Source organism: Maniola hyperantus, chromosome Z (assembly GCF_902806685.2).
Source record: "Maniola hyperantus chromosome Z, iAphHyp1.2, whole genome shotgun sequence".
Classification (NCBI taxonomy): Eukaryota; Metazoa; Arthropoda; class Insecta; order Lepidoptera; family Nymphalidae; genus Maniola; species Maniola hyperantus.
Genome location: NC_048564.1, coordinates 3,897,475 through 3,913,884, shown reverse-complemented (window position 1 = coordinate 3,913,884; position 16,410 = coordinate 3,897,475). Strand labels below are relative to the sequence as shown.

The 16,410-nt window shown below is 38.5% G+C and overlaps 1 protein-coding gene across 13 annotated transcripts in view; it reads right to left on the bottom strand.

Annotated features, from left to right (window-relative positions):
* trol (terribly reduced optic lobes) overlaps nucleotides 1-16,410 on the bottom strand; it is a 215,248-nt gene that overhangs the window by 6,920 nt on the left and 191,918 nt on the right. For 10 of the 13 annotated variants that reach the window (XM_069508851.1, XM_069508852.1, XM_069508857.1 and 7 more), the window contains 23 exons: nucleotides 15,559-15,844; nucleotides 15,286-15,436; nucleotides 14,990-15,170; nucleotides 14,162-14,373; nucleotides 13,507-13,689; nucleotides 12,858-12,915; nucleotides 12,357-12,459; nucleotides 11,040-11,272; nucleotides 10,633-10,760; nucleotides 10,044-10,316; nucleotides 9,560-9,733; nucleotides 8,917-9,071; nucleotides 7,989-8,118; nucleotides 7,661-7,824; nucleotides 7,102-7,309; nucleotides 6,449-6,643; nucleotides 5,298-5,430; nucleotides 4,232-4,367; nucleotides 3,735-3,904; nucleotides 3,052-3,284; nucleotides 2,318-2,460; nucleotides 1,763-1,867; nucleotides 1,198-1,296 (listed from right to left, as the gene is read on the bottom strand). In XM_069508851.1, coding sequence (XP_069364952.1) covers nucleotides 1,198-1,296; nucleotides 1,763-1,867; nucleotides 2,318-2,460; nucleotides 3,052-3,284; nucleotides 3,735-3,904; nucleotides 4,232-4,367; nucleotides 5,298-5,430; nucleotides 6,449-6,643; nucleotides 7,102-7,309; nucleotides 7,661-7,824; nucleotides 7,989-8,118; nucleotides 8,917-9,071; nucleotides 9,560-9,733; nucleotides 10,044-10,316; nucleotides 10,633-10,760; nucleotides 11,040-11,272; nucleotides 12,357-12,459; nucleotides 12,858-12,915; nucleotides 13,507-13,689; nucleotides 14,162-14,373; nucleotides 14,990-15,170; nucleotides 15,286-15,436; nucleotides 15,559-15,844 — 3,853 coding nt within the window. The remainder of the gene's footprint in view (nucleotides 1-1,197; nucleotides 1,297-1,762; nucleotides 1,868-2,317; nucleotides 2,461-3,051; nucleotides 3,285-3,734; nucleotides 3,905-4,231; nucleotides 4,368-5,297; nucleotides 5,431-6,448; nucleotides 6,644-7,101; nucleotides 7,310-7,660; nucleotides 7,825-7,988; nucleotides 8,119-8,916; nucleotides 9,072-9,559; nucleotides 9,734-10,043; nucleotides 10,317-10,632; nucleotides 10,761-11,039; nucleotides 11,273-12,356; nucleotides 12,460-12,857; nucleotides 12,916-13,506; nucleotides 13,690-14,161; nucleotides 14,374-14,989; nucleotides 15,171-15,285; nucleotides 15,437-15,558; nucleotides 15,845-16,410) is intronic. The other 3 variants (XM_069508854.1, XM_069508861.1, XM_069508860.1) reach the window with 2 other exon arrangements.

Below are 16,410 nucleotides of genomic sequence, written 5' to 3'. Positions count from 1 at the left end.
AAACAATTTTTATCTTAGCTACATTTTAAGATTTACTATTCATCTAAATATATAAAAGGAAAAGGTGACTGACTGACTGACTGATCTATCAACGCACAGCTGAAACTACTGGACGGATTGGGCTAAAAGTTGGCATGCAGATAGTTATTATGACGTAGGCATCAGCCAAGAATGGATTTTTGAAAATTCAACTCTTAAGGGGGTGAAATAGGGGTTTGAAATTTGTGTAGTCCACGCGGACGAAGTCGTGAGCATAAGCTAGTACTACATAATAATTTTAACGCGAAAGTGTCTATGTCTGTCTGTGTGCTTTTCATGCACATTGCACAATTACAAATTGTAATTGTGCATTGTAAGGATCTACGTCTCCTGAGGATGCTCCGGTGTCGGAGCGAAACGTGGTCGAGTGTGTTTTGTGATTTGTGTGGTGCTGCGTGGTGTTAGTGCGTATTGCTTGCTTAGTAGCTGTCTTTTCCTACATGTTTAGCAGTGGGTGGGTGGTGCATATTGCATGCTGTATGTTGCACCATACAGATTTGATCTGTTTCAGCGCATTATAGCCAATTAAGCTTTTGGTTCCTTGTACAGCCATAGGCTCAGTAAAAAGTTGTTCAGTAAAATTGAAGTATTCCCACGGCATTTAAAAAAAACTAAATCCACGTGAATGATGTCGCTTGCAGCATCTATTAGTAAGAATAGGAACAGATGTGCGTCCTGGAGACGGACATAGGACTTTTTATCACGGAAACCAAAGAGTTCCGGCGGGATATATTTTAAAACACGAAAAGGATGATTTATGAAAAATCATTTTTTTATCTTTAAATAATAAACAAACGTGACGGGTCACCGGATGTTAAATGATTAATTACCGCCGGCCCTGGAAATTTGCTGCGCCAGATATTCACTAGGTACTGCATAGCCCCTAGTCTACGTAAGCAAATGAAGCCGAACTATTTATCTAAATAGGTATATAAAAGGAAACGGTGACTGACTGACTGATTTATCAACGCACAGCTTAAACTATTGGATGGATCGGGTTGAAATTTGGCATGCAGATAGTTGTTATGACGTAGACATTCGCTAAGAAGGGATTTTGGGAAATTCAAACCTTAAGGGGGTAAAATAGGGGTTTGAAATTTGTAGTACACGCGGATGAATTCGTGGGCATAAGCTAGTACTTTATATTTGATTGATTACCTCGGGTATGTCCCCACGAATAATGTTAACACACTCCTGTACGTTTGCCGATTGTATTGAATCATTGATAAGATCCAACTGGTCACCATGTAGTGTAACCTGGAAAAAAATAGAAAAAAAAGAAAAAAATAATAAAAAGAAAAAATAAAGTAAAATAAAAACAATAAGTAATAAATCAGAATATTAATAAAAATCGTGTAAGACGTGTAAAAATATTTTTTTTTCAGTAAAAAATCAAAATATTAATGAAATCGTGCAAGTCGTGCAATAAAAATTAAAAAGTAAGTAATTATAAGTCAGAATATTAATGAAATCATGAACCTAAAAAAATAAACTTAATTTATGTTAGTATCATCATCATCATGATCAACCCATCGTTAGCTCACTATTGAACACGGGTCTCCTCTCAAAAAGAGAAGATTATATTTAGAAATTGCCGGCGTGCGGACAGTAATGAGCCGATTACCTACTGTTTTGTTATTTTTAGTAATGAACCATTTTCCGGTAATGAGAGGAAAGTAGACAACACTTAAGACGGTTCAAATAGAATAATATGCTGACTTACGTCCTTGATACATCCGCTGAAACCTCCAGTGACACCCGTGTTATTGTTGAGAATGATCGTGTCATCGACTCCACCTACATACATTGCAGTTTCCAAATTGAGATCCTGTAATAAAACAATTTGTTCAACACCATCTCCAAAAGTATGAATTTCCAGAATTGATAACTTTTTGTTTAAAGTTATCCATACTAATATTATAAATGCGAAAGTGTGTCTGTCTGTCTGCCTGTCTGCTAGCTTTTCACGGTCCAGCAGTTCAACCAATTTTGACGAAATTTGGTACAGAGATAGCTTGCATCCCGGGGAAGGACATAGGCTACTTTTTATCCTGGAAATTCAAAGAGTTCCCACGGGATTTAAAAAAAAAAAATCCACGCGAATTAAGTCGCGGGTATCATCTAGTAATTTAATAAAAAAAAACCAAACCCCTGCCGGGTATCGAACCCGGGACCTCCCACTAATAAGACAATAGTGCTTACCACTGCGCTAGAGAGGTCATAGATCATTATAAACGAATAAAATTATTTTCTGCTGAAAACTTAGTTAACTTAGTACCTTTGCAGAAGCCAAAGTGGCTTCATAGTTGTGGATCATGCCAATCTTCAAAGAAACCTCGTGTCCAACTCGGGCGATGCGCACGTCGGTCCATTCATTGGGCTGTACGGTCAAGTTGCTGCTCAGTACAATCGGAACGTTACCTAAAATAAAAAAAATAACAAATCAACTTCTTTAGTCTTATGAATATGTTAACGAAAATATTTTCTTAGTAAGTAATTGTTAAATAGAGGGTTTTCCAAAGTTCATAAAATTTACGTCCACTGTTAGTTTTAAGTTTATTAACCATTTTTAGCCCAGTGGTTAGGACGTCCGCCTTCTAATCGGAGGTCGGGAGTTCGATCCCGGGCACGCACCTCTAACTTTTCGGAGCTATGTGCGTTTTAATTAATTAAATATCACTTGCTTTAACGGTGAAGGAAAACATCGTGAGGAAACCTGCATGCCTGAGAGTTCTCCATAATGTTCTCAAAGGTGTGTGAAGTCTACCAATCCGCAAATGGCCAGCGTGGTAGACTATGACCAAAACCCTTCTCACTCTTAGAGGAGACCCGTGCTCTGTAGTGAGCCGGTGATGGGTGGATCATGATGATGACGAACCATTTTTAGTATCCACAACGAAATGAAGATGAAGTTATGACATCACTTGTATGTATTTCATACACGTTTTGACGTTTATGATTTGACTAGTAGGAAGGATGACTAGTATGATTTGACTAGTAAAAAGGACTTACCATCTCCGACGTCGTAACGGAACTCCAAGTGGCCATCGTGCACCGCCAAGGAAGTGAAACCTCCGTGGCCGCGCGCTGACTGGGCGCAATACATTATGATACCATCAGTGATAGGTGCCTTTGCTTTAATCTTCATGGACATACGCAGGAACCGGGAAGTGTTCGGCGGTTTGATCGCCAGATACGCGCTTCCCGTAAAAGCTGGGTAGTCTATGTTCTGTTTTACGTCGCAGCTAAAAACAATTTATTAACAAATTAAATAAAAAAGCCACATCTATCTTTTAACTATTTTTAGGCTGAAACATGCAGATTTTAAAATGCAATAAACAAATTTGTTATTTGGATGTATGCCGTTTGTAATAATTGAATTTAGGTCTTCCTAATTTTTAAAGTGCTTTTCAGTATTTGAGGAAGACTTTAGAGAAAAGTGCATTTGCACTGAAGCGGAGCCTGCTCAATAGAGCAATCAGCTTAATTAGTACCTATTTGATAATTTTATCACGCGATCTCTCAATAATCTGATTGGTTGAAAGTACACGACTCTGCTCCGCTCCGCCTCAGTGCAAATGCACCCTTAGTAACGCATTTTACTGGTACCATTCGAATTTTATAGCCACCAAATGGTACCATCGAACCCCAACTTAACAGAGGCGTAAGAAACTGCCAAAAGCCGATCAACTTACTTCTTGCCCGTGAAAGTGACGGGGCAGGCGCACTTGTACCCGTCAAGCGTGTCAATGCATTTCCCGGGTCCGCAGAGTTTCGGCCGGCAGGCCTCCCCTATGCGATCACAGTTGAGTCCCGCAAAACCCGTTGCACATAGACAAGTGTATCCGCGCTCATTACGGGCCTCCTATAAAACAACAAATCATATAGGTCAAGATAACTTTATCACTACGATAAAGTTTTACTAAGTTTTCACCATTAGATTATCTCTAGGTAGAGACCTAGAGTTAATCCTAAGACTAGAGATCTATCCTTTATGAGCGCAAACTCGCCAACAAAGTGCTGTGCAGTTTGGCGAGATGTAAATTGTAATACTTACTACTTTGTAATGCATTTTGATAAAAACTAAAAAAAAAAAAAGTGAGAATAGTTAATACTGTAAATCCTTGTAACTCCTATCTTGGAATTCTTAGTCGAGTCTGTTAGTAATATTAATGCGTTAGAAGTTCATTACCTGACATACACCACCGTTGAGACATTGATTTGGATTGCAGGAATCGCAGTCGAATACATTATGCACCAGGTTTTTGTTGTCCATTATTACTTTTTCCTCTTTACCAAGTATCAGCATGCTTACGCAGCCGACGAAACTAAGGAAAAATAGATGGTTTGAATTTGGAAACACACCTACTCAATATTAGTGGAGCTAAAATGTGCGTAAAAATTAACTGCTTAAAATTACCAAGACAGGAAATCACCGAGTCAATGCTTTGTGATTCATGTGGAATTATAATAATTGAGGATGGTGAACAATTATTAAATGAATGTCTTACAGTTTTTTATAGAAGAGAGATAGTGTATCCTATATTCTTAATCTTTTTAATTTTGGTAACAATAAAGGTTCAGTATTTGCATTAAATATGTTATGTCCTTTATTTTGAGTCCTATTCTATATTATTAAATTATCTCTTATGATTTTTTAATAAATTATAATACAATTGAACATTAGGTTTTTCTTCAATGTGTGATTTTAAGAGGTTTAGTGGCATTATTATTTTCTTCGTCGGTTTTTGGAATTTTAAGTTTGGAGGCGCATCACGCCGGGTTTGGATTATTTTCTGATTTAAACACTTGTTTAATTTGCTTTAGTTTAATTATAGTTTACATGAGAATCACACATTATTATTTTATATATCTTCCAACAATGCGAGAAAAACAAAGTGTCGAATAAAAACGTCAGTGTGTCACAGAACAGCGACCCCTCCGCTCCACTCCGTACTCCGTTATAGTACGGTATAATAACATTGTAAATTGAAAAATTAAAAAGAGCAACCGCCGAGTTTCTTGCTGGTTCTTCTCGGTAGGAACGGCATTCCGAACCAGTGGTAAATTAAAACTACCTGACTATTCATAAGCACTTGTAAAAAGTTTACATGAATAAAAAAACATTCTATTCTATTCTATTCCACCATTTCGCCACAGAGTAATAAGGTATGTTTGCGTGCGCGCACAAAGTTGAGTTTTGTTTATTTTTCTATATAGTATATTGAGTATATAAATAAATAAAGAATAATGCTCACCCAGTAGACCGTGCAAGTTCAGGAGGGCGCTGATCTGGTGCGCCACCGATGTACAGTGGTGCGTTCAGGTCTAGAACTGCATACGGATTGAATTCTGCTACGAACGGTCCAGTGTTGTCCACATCCATTGTCACTAGTCATAATAAATAGAAAAATCAGTACAGAGAGCCAAAACAAAATCCATTGTAAATAACCTTAGAAATATTAAGGATTGGTTTCCAATCCGTAACCTAAGCAAATTTATAATATATATTATTATACAACTTTAGTTTTAGTATACGCAAAACTTGAAAGTAGTTGGGGTGGTGCTTGAGCAATTAATGTCACTCGAAACGTCATCCAGTTGCCTGAGTGACCAATCCAAAGTGACCTGAAAAAAAATTCAAAATGGCGAAAAAAAGATGGCCGCCATACAAATTTCGTCGGTGTCCATCTCGGAGAGTATAAAATATGTCAGAGTAGTTTCTTCGCAAAAGATGTTCAGGATCAAAAGCTCTTCTCGATGAATAGAAAAAAATTTCAAGATGGCGTAATTTATTTTTCTATACAAAATATATGAACGACCAAACTAAAAAAAATCTTATTTAAGAAAAGGTCCGCGTTTTGTAAAAGCAACGCTGCATGCTCGCGGACCACTTCAGTGGTCCGCGCACCCACGCGCCCTACTAGTAATATATATTGCAATTCTCGTGAAAAACCACTGGATGGATCGGGCTAAAATTTGGCATGCAGATAGCTATTAGGACGTAGGCATCCGCTAAGAAAGGATTTTTGAAAATTCAACCCCTAAGGGGGTGAAATACGGGTTTGAAATTTGTGTAGTCCACGTGGACGAAGTCGCGAGCATAAGCTAGTTAGATATAACGCTTGCGTGGGCAGGGCACATAGTTCGTACAACCGATAGACGTTGGGGTCCCAAGGTGCTGGAATGGCGACCTTGCACCGTAAGACGCAGCGTTGCAGTTGGAAGACTCCCCATTAGGTGGACGGACGACATCAGACGAGTCGCAGGGAGCCGCTGGATCCAGGCGGCGCAAGACCGTGGTGTGTGGAAGTCCCTACAAGAGACCTATGTCCAGCAGTGGACGTCTATTGGTTGATGATGATGAACGCTTGCGTGTCGAGAGAAATACACGTGTGTTTTAAGTTACCTTTAGAACCGCTCCTGCTTAAACGTATTGTGTGCCAAACGTTAAGCTGTAGAGGCCGATCTCCGGTCACAGTCAGAGGCGTTGCTGTATCGAACTTGAGAGTCAGCTCTGGAACACCCTCAATGAGTTGAAGGATCATGTAGTCGCCTGATCCATTATTGTTTTGAGCGTTGTATAGTATTACTCCGTTTTGATCTGGAATTTACAAGTTACTATTAATCCACAGAACTTATTTTTTTTTCATTTTTAGGGTTCCGTACCTCAAAAGGTAAAACAGAATCCTTCTAGGATCACTTTGTTGTCTGTCTGTCTGTCTGTCTATTTGTCGGTCTGTCAAGAAACCTACAGGGTACTTCCCGTGGACCTAGAATCATGAAATTTAGCAGGAAGGTAGGCCTTATAGCTGACATTAGGGGAAAAATCTGAAAATCGTGAATTTGTGGTTACATCACACAAAAAGAATTAAATTGTGGTCATAAACTAATAATTGGTATTTTCAATTTTCGAAGTAAGATAACTATATCAAGTGGGATATCCCCCTTGGCCGCCGGATGGGTTCAAAACTAGTCGGGCTAACGTCGACTAAATACGTGAGTATATCTGTTGAGAGATATTTTATATAAAGAAAAAAAATTATGATGACATTTCCTTACCAGAAGGCTTGAATGAAATTTCGATGTCAAAGTGCAAGTATGCGTCCTTCAAAGTTGGTAGAACAACCCATCCATCGCCGTTGAACTTAGGTACAAGCCCGATCACACGTAAAGTCGCTCGCGTCTCAACTCGTGCCCGGTTGTTGGTCACTCTACATACGTAGGTACCTGCATCAGCTTCTGTCACTCCATTTAAGTGGAGGTTGCGCTGAAAATATGCCTTTCTTCATCATTGCCATCATCAATATCATGAACAAGCCATCGCCATATTACAACACGCCACAACTACAAAACATGGGTCTCCTCTCAGAGGAGGAAAGGTTTTGGCCATAGTCTACCACGCTAGCCAAGTGCGGATTGGCAGACAAAAATGTTATATACTTAGTTTTGTAGAAAGTGATGAATGATATTATAATCTATCAATTTCTTACTAGGTACCTACGTTTAATTAATAAAAAACCATTCAATAAAAATTCAAAAAGGGCAGCTTTCTACGTCAACATGCTTTGCTCTTTATAAAATACTTTCTCAAAAGAAAAGTGTCTTAAATTATACTTACATCGTTTTGTCTAATATCGTACGGAAGTAGGGAGTATTCGCGTTTCCATTCGTAAGCGACTGGCTCTTCCAGGTTGTGATTACAAGGCAAGTCTACTATATCACCCAGATGAACTGTGAATGTTGTGTCTCTTTCATTAGTTGGGTACATTGGTTTAGTTTGCCCTTAAAACAGGAAAAACACGTATTTTAATCCGATAGAGTCAAAGAAATAAAAAAACATTTCTACAGTATTCAATCATAGAAAAAGAAATAATCAGATGAATTAATAGAATAGGTATAATATTTTATCCAGCAATTTTTTTGAAGAAAGTTATTATCTGTAATACCTGGTAAAACTTCAAGGTTGAAATCGTCATATGATACGCGTCCGTAACGGTCTTCACCGGTACATCTGTATACACCCGCGTCCACTTCTTGAACTTCAGGTATATGTAGAAGTGCTCCGTCGCCGTATGTCTGTTGAAAAATATTACGCAAATAATTAATGTAATGTACAGGCATTTCACAATATCTTAAATGCTTACATTGATTAATGATAATAACCAGTAACAACCACTTAGGTCTTGGGGCTTGGTGTATCTGTATTTCAGTTCAGTTCCCGAAACCGATAAGGCCTAGTATGGTATATTAATATTATACTCTGTTCCATATTTCTGGTATTTTAATAACTAGCTTATGCTCGCGACTTCGTCCGCGTGGACTACACAAATTTTAAACCCCTATTTCACCCTCCTAGGGGTTGAATTTTCAAAAATCCTTTCTTAGCGGATGCCTACGTCATAATAGCTATCTGCATGCCAAATTTCGGCCCGATCCGTCCAGTAGTTTGAGCTGTGCGTTGATAGATCAGTCAGTCAGTCAGTCACCTTTTCCTTTTAAATATTTAGATTATAAATGTGGGCACTTCTAAATTGGAACGGCCAATCAAAAGCGGCAAAACAAAATAGTACTGTCAGTGTCAACTGACAATTCAAATTTGACGTCGCAACAGCACTCCACGAATCGCGACGCATGCACAAAAAGCAAGCCTCTAACGGCTTCTCGGCACAAAATTAATTATTATAGACTTGAAATTCTTCCACTAACTAACTGGGGCCCCCTAGAACGGCGCGCGTACCTCATTCCTGGTAAGTGACTGCATTTACAAACACTGACTGTCCACTAGCTAGATATTCTTAGCATACTCTTCAAGTTACAATAATATTGTAAAAATTTTGGCATCTAAAGTTCAGATCACCTATTTAGGTTACTTACTCGAGATTCGACATATTGGTTTGTTCCGTATCTTTCCCATTTTACTGAGATGTCTCTAGATTTTCCTCTACACAGAATTTCTATCCTCTCACCAGCTCTATATGTTCTCCGAGGTTGATCTATTGCTACCAAGGCTTCCGCGGTGTCACGGGGTCCTAAAATGGTTGTAAAGCATTAATAATAAAGTAATAATAAATTAACAAAAATTGGTGAAAAATAGAAGTTGAAATCTGAAAACACAGAGACCACTGACAAGCACAAGTTACACTTACTATTTAACATAACACCATTCTTAACAACAAAAATTACTATAAAAACGCATGAGCATGCAAAAGCAGAGATTATTAGTAGAAAAAAAGATGGTTATACACATAAAAGGTTTACAAATTCTAAAAAGTTACCATAATAGCTGCTCTAATAAATATACATATCATAATATATACCGTAAGGTTAAAATTTCCTGTTACCATTGCTGCAATGAAAGTAGGTATACCACACTCTTACTGACTAATTTTATAACTTTCAAGTACAATCTTAGTAGATACAATATAATATAATATTATATTAAAATATTTTATGACAATCCCGGAGAGACAACACAGAACCCGAGACAAACAATTCCACGTCCCCTTATTAAATTTACCATTTGGAATTGTATTGGGATCCAGAAGCGTCTTGGAAAGGCGCTTCTTTCTCTGTAAGCAATTGTTCTCATCACTAGAGTCCAAACAATCGTTGAATCCGTCGCACACAAGGTCCTCATCTATACAACCGCTGTCATCATAGCAGTGAAACTGCATATCCAAGCATTCAATACCTTCATATAAAATAAAAACATGTCAGCTTTTTCTGTTACATAGATACTTTACTTACTTTCGGTGACAACTCGTACAGTAAAAACGACAAAAGTACCTATCTATTATGAGATTAATTTTTTTTAGAAAAATTAATACAGAAGGAATAAAAAGATACTAATTCAAATCCGCTAAGCATGCCAGGGTTAAAATTTGTGAAATCAACATGGCTTCCAAGCAAGAAGAAAATTTTAGTAGTATTGAATCGAAACGGTAGTAGACTACTGGACGACAATATTAGGAAACTTTTGCTATATTACGACTTGCACTGACCCTCGATGTGAAGATTGATGTAATTGGTGGTTTGTCTCCCGTAAACATCTCGAATGAGACAGACATAGCGACCGCTGTCGGATTTCTGGGCGAGTCGAATGAAAAGCGAGCCGTCGTTCTTCTGGCTGACGGTCCTCGGCACCGGCCCGCCGTTCTTGGTCCAGCGGATGCGCACGTCGGGCTGCGAGACATTGCAGCTCAGGTGCACAGCGGCACCGAGGTGGGCATACTGCTCGTTATCGTACGACTCCAATGTCGCCCGATCGGTATCTTCTATGAACGGTTATTGTAACATGCAGTCAAGTATACACATTCTTATTAAATAAACATTCACTTAATAGTTTGTGGTTAAAGATGTGAAGTTTCATGAAATTCTAAATTCTCGGATATCCTTATAGCATAGCAAATTATTATAAAGGGTGCTTTAAAATAATCAAGTCGATAAAAATGTGATCTGTACATCGGTGATGGGCGAGTTCCATGACATTGTATGTATGTGCTTTAATTTCTATAATTTGGCTACGTGCTTTTTTGGGAACAAAGTCGAGATGATCAAGCAATCTGTGATGAGTGAATTGAAAATCCTTACCGCTGACGATAACCTCTGCGATTCCACTTGCGTTCGCTATACTGTTCAGAGCAATACACTCATACTGTCCTGCGTCCTCTACTTCTATTTGACGGAATATCAAAGTAGGACCTCTGTATTCAACTCGGCTACAATAAAATATCAAAGTTTGGTATTGAGATTTGGTATTCACTCAAAACATTTAGTTTCAAACAAAACAAAACTATTTAGTCCATTTTTTGCTTAGAGTTTTAAGAAATTGGGCATTTTCCTACTTTTGAATTTGATAAATATTATTACCTTATTATAAACTAGGATAAAAATAATGACGTACGCTGAAAAAAATATTAAAATCCAACAAAGATTTACAAAGGCAGGTAGTTGCTAATAGTTTTCTAAGTGCCTGTATAAAACGTGAATGAGTTTACCTGGAAGGTGAGGTGTAGTTGTATGGTCTCCAGAAGATCTCAGTAATGTCATCTCCTTCAACTAGACACTCCACTGTGGGGGACTGTCCAGGATGTACGGTCTGTGTTGGCGGTCGCAAAGTGATTTTTGGGGGAGCTATGACTTGCAGGTTCGTGTACGCTGATTGCTGAACTTCTTCAGTACGGCGGTTGATTAGAGTGCATTCGTATTTACCGGAGTCACTCTTTGAAGTCTATATTAAGAGAAGAGAGAGAAGAGAGAACGTAATCAGTAAAGATTCAAAACAGTTCTTCATCAATCGCCGGCATGGCATCTGCGGTGGCTTCCATAGTGTCTCAGCATAATGTTTAATATGTCAATAGATTTTGTGAATAAAAGTTAAAAGTTAAAAGTACTTCATCAACCCATCACCAGCTCACTACAGAGCACAGGTCTCCTCTCAGAGTGAGAAGGGTTTTGGCCATAGTCTACCACGCTGGCCAAGTGCGGATTGGCAGACTTCACACACCTTTGAGAACATTATGGAGAACTCTCAGGCATGCAGGTTTCCTTACGATGTTTTCCTTCACCGTTAAAGCAAGTGATATTTTAATTACTTAAGGCAGCTCAGTTCGGTGCTTTCTCCATACAAACGTAGGAGGGAAAATACAACAATATTCGATATTGTACGCACAAAACTAAGAATTATATCGATTTATCTCGTCATTATCTAGGTTTATTGATATATAAAATATTGAAAAAAATATTGATTTAAAAGTTACGAGGCTCGAAACATTCCTATTTGAACACTAAATTAATGACAACTTTGGGCGTAAATAAATAAGATTAGGGATATGAAAATTCTAAAACAATTTATCATTAGACGTTGTTTATTTATTCATTAGTTGAAATAACTTTACTTTGCAAACATAAATTCAGCAGTTTGTTCTCAAAAATACTTTTCCTAAACCCTTTACGCGCGCTTGATTTCAGTGAAAATCATCGTGCCTCTCAACTTTCTCATACAATGTCAAGTGAAAAGCAAACATGTTACCCACGTGCGCTGCCAATTTTGGTCGAGCGTCCTGCGTCACCTTAAAAACGCACATAACTCCGAAAAGTTAGAGGTGCGTGCCCGGGATCGAACCCCCGACCTCCGATTGGAAGGCGGACGTCCTAACCACTAGGCTACCACAGCTTCTTAGTAACAGTACTTAGTACTTATTTATATAGAGAGATGAATGATTGAAGGAGATAAAGACAAAAGTACTTCATTCCTTGAATAATTTGACAAATTAGCTCGTTCACATAAATTAAGTCATACAAATTTTACTTACGTTATAGATAACTAGCTCATTTCCGATTTGTCTTGCATTGGGTTGCAATGGTCTTCGGTCAGCACGACCCCAAACTACGTAAAACTCATCAGATGCATTGCAACTGAAAAGAAAATACGTTATAGTTTACTTATATATAAATAGATTTCTGCTAGTAAGTGTTAAACTATCACAATGAGCAACAGCAGTGCCAAGGCCGTATCAAGCGTTTCAAGTTAATCGAAAACATTTTGGTTTAAATGCTTAATACGGAGAACGGAAATTTAAAACTGAGACCTGAGCAAAACGACTTTTTACAAATGCATCTATGGATCAATGAAGACATATTATAACGTGTAATATAATATGCCTTCTATCACAAATCGGTACGCGTATAATTTGCGTAATACGCATCTAAGGTGATAACTTAATAAACGTCAACCGCGCCTTTGGCGTTGCACATGGTGTATTTTTAACTTTCCCAGTATGTTTTGTCAAATTGTTAAAACTCAAATGACTCACCCAATGCGCGTTTCTTTACGTTCAATGGCTCTTAGAGCGGTCGGTGTATTGCCGTAATCTGAAACCCCAGCATATTATAAGAAAAAAAAATAGATACACTTATCCATACTTCCATACTAATAATAAATATAGCCTCAGTATTCAGAGCCTCGATAGCTCAACGGTTAAAGGAGTGGACTGAAATCCGAAAGGTCGCCGGTTCAACCCTCACCCGTTGCACTATTGTCATACCTATTAGCACAAGCTTTACGCTTAGTTGGAGGGCAAATGGGAATATTGGTCCGAATGCTAAACTTGGCTAATATTCTTTTTAAAAAAATGCGAAAGTGTGTCTGTCTGTCTGTCTGTCTGCTAGCCTTTCACGGCCCATCCGTCCAACCGATTTTGATGAAATTTGGTACAGATATAGCTTGCATCTTAGGGAAGGACATAGGCTACTTTTTATCCAGGAAAATCAAAGAGTTCCCACGGGATTTTCAAAATCTGACATCCACGCGGACGAAGTCGCGGGCATCATCTAGTGTTAATATAAATTATTGTTTGTCTTCATACAGAATACAAAAAATCTAGATATGATACCAAAGCAAATCTTTTTTCAATATTCTCCTTAAATAAATAGGTAAGTGACACGTAGTACAAAGTTACAAACCGGGTGTTTGCTCGTCAGTTGTATCTCCTCTTTCAATGCGGATGACGAATTGTTCTGAGATAGTGCCAGCAGCAGACGAAGCGGTACAGACGTAGATTCCATCGTCGCTGTCACTCAAACTTGGTATCGTTAAAGAGGCGATTCTTGGCGTAGGTGGCACTAGCACACGCATGTCCGAGTTCGCTGAAAACATTACAGTCAGTCAAAAAACCTTGAAGCGGTGTGTTTTTAGTCAAGACTAAAATCGTACTTTTGATACAAAAAGTTAAAATGGCGCGTGAGAATTCATTTTTTAAGCATTATACAGTACAACTAGCTGACCCGCCCCGGGTTCACTCGGGTGGAATTTAGAAAATCGGCGTGGAGGTAGAATTTTCAAAAATCCTAAAATAGGTACCTACCTACGTATTTTTCTCTTTTGTAACCGAAAACCCAAATACCAATTTTCATCGATGCAACTTTAAAAATGATAGACTTTCATACAAACTTCCATCCCCCATTTAGGGGTGAATTTCGGAAAATCCTTTCTTATTCGATACCCACTCTTTATAAAGAACACACCTTCTAAATTTCATGTCTCTAGGATCAGTGGTTTCGGCTGTGCGCTGATATATAAGTCAGTCAGTCAGAGATTTAGGCAAAAATATAAACTTACTTCTTATCGAAACTTCCGGCTCTGGGTATCCATCGGCGCGACATTCAACTTTAATACTGTCGCCTCGGTAGCGCTTGTTATAGGTATCCGGTATAATTCTGATAACCGGAGTAGATCTGACTTTAAGGACCGCACTAGCGCTGTTAGAGCCAGCTTCGTTTGTGGCTGTACACGTGTACTCCCCTTCATCATTCACCTCCACATTTTCAAATCTAAAAAAGTACAAAATTTTATTTAGTATTGTATCCTCGGAAACTTGATGTGTATGGTCTGAAGATTCTCGAGGGAGCACTGGAGTTGATGAGCTTTTACCTGAATGATAGAATACAAAAGGTAGACGTGAATGGAAAGCGATCTCCCGGATCTGTTGTAAAAATAGGGGTCCCACAAGGTTCCATTTTAGGACCTTTTCTATTCCTCATTTAGATAATGACCTTCCTTAACTCACTTAGGATAATTAGGATAGTACTCACTTAGGATAGATAGATAGATAATACATTACTATTAATGATTTTTAGCTTTTTTTATTTATTTGCAAGTGTTAAAATAATATGCTGTATAAATGGCCGTATTATTTGATTGCGTTCTTATTCTTCTAGCGCCATTTTCTATTAGTAGTTGGCAATCATTAAAGCTAGCTGGTTTTTGTTTACCGCTGCCCTGAACAGTGACCTTGTACTGACCACTTGGCCTGACTTAGGAAAGTTCTTAAACCAGGAGTTTCGTCTACTGTCAGGCCTACATTTACCTCTTATTTTGCCTTGCATAATGAGCTGCTGTAGCCTGTACCTACCCTAAAAACAAACTGATTAATATTAATTAACTTACTTCAACACGTTGTTTTGTAAGATCTGTACGTGAGGTGACAGCGCTCTTCCGCCGGCCCTATCCCAAGTGATGACCGGTGTTGGATTGCCACCGGTGACTTCGCAGTACAGTTGGAATTGACTGCCCAGTGTAGCAGAGTTCTCAGCTTGCGGGTGGATGGTGACTTGAGCTTTTTCACGTTCTGAAAATTTATACAAAAAAAAAACTGAACAGTAGAACAAATATAATTTTGAAAGAAAGGAAGTATTCGGCATAACGTCTTACTTGAGAAGTGAAAAAAATAAATCAATACATACTTTCAATGTCTACATAGGCGTAGTTGCTAACGACAGGTCTACCGTCAACATTTCCTTCGCACAGATAGTAACCGCTGTCGCTTTCTTGTGCGTTCGTTATGATCAACGTGTTGTCCCTTTGACTTGTTCCTGGCCCGAATTTGTCTTGATGCTAAAATCATAAATTGTTTACATGACACCAGCGACCTAATCTTAATTCGATTTGTTTATCTTTTAATCAAACTTAGGAAAACTAAAGTATGGTATCCTCTAGTAAATTATAGTAGTAGTTACCTTCGACCATTTTATGAGTGGCATTGGATCGCCTCTGGGGTAACATTCGATTTCTCCTCTACCACCAGTGGGTATTGTCAGTCTGTCAACTGATAGCGATATGTTTGTGATGTCGTTCGGTGATACTGTTCCAGTGGGTATGACCGTTAACACGACGAGAACTGGCTTCACGTCTGGGGCTGCGGTCTGACAGATGTAGACGCCTTGGTTCTCAAGACGAGCTACGTCAATGTAAAGTACGCCGTTATCAGCTCTAACGTTAGGTGAGAATTGCGTGCCGTCTTGTCTGTTGATAAAAATAATAAGGATGAATGTTTCTACTCGTAGGTATAAGTCCCACAAATTACTATTGCGCTGGAACCATGTCTCATTAACATCGAAATGACGTCATTTTGACGTTAGTCTAAATAAAAATATACCATCAGCTCGAATCTTCAGTCTAGAGCTGACGTAACTAAAATGGTGGCCATGCGCATTAGCAATTTGCGGGACTTATACGAAACGGTTTTGCTCAACGTTTCTGATACGAGCCGCTAAGGTGTGAAACACGGATGGTAGGAGTAGGTGTCCGTGCTACCGAGAAAAACCAGCAAGAAATTCGGTGGTTGCTCTGTTTCAAGATTTGATTTTGAATGTTTTTCTGCTATGTATAAAAGCAATTGCGGTATAGTGCACAAATCTTAAAAAAATAAATTAAAAAGAATATTAGCCAAGTTTATCTTGCTGAGTAATATTCCCCTTTCCCTTCCAATTAAGCGTAAAGCTTATGCTGGAAGTAGGTACGACAATAGTGCAACGGCTGGGATTTGAACCGGCGACCTTTCGGTTTTCAGTTCGCTCCTCTATCGAGGC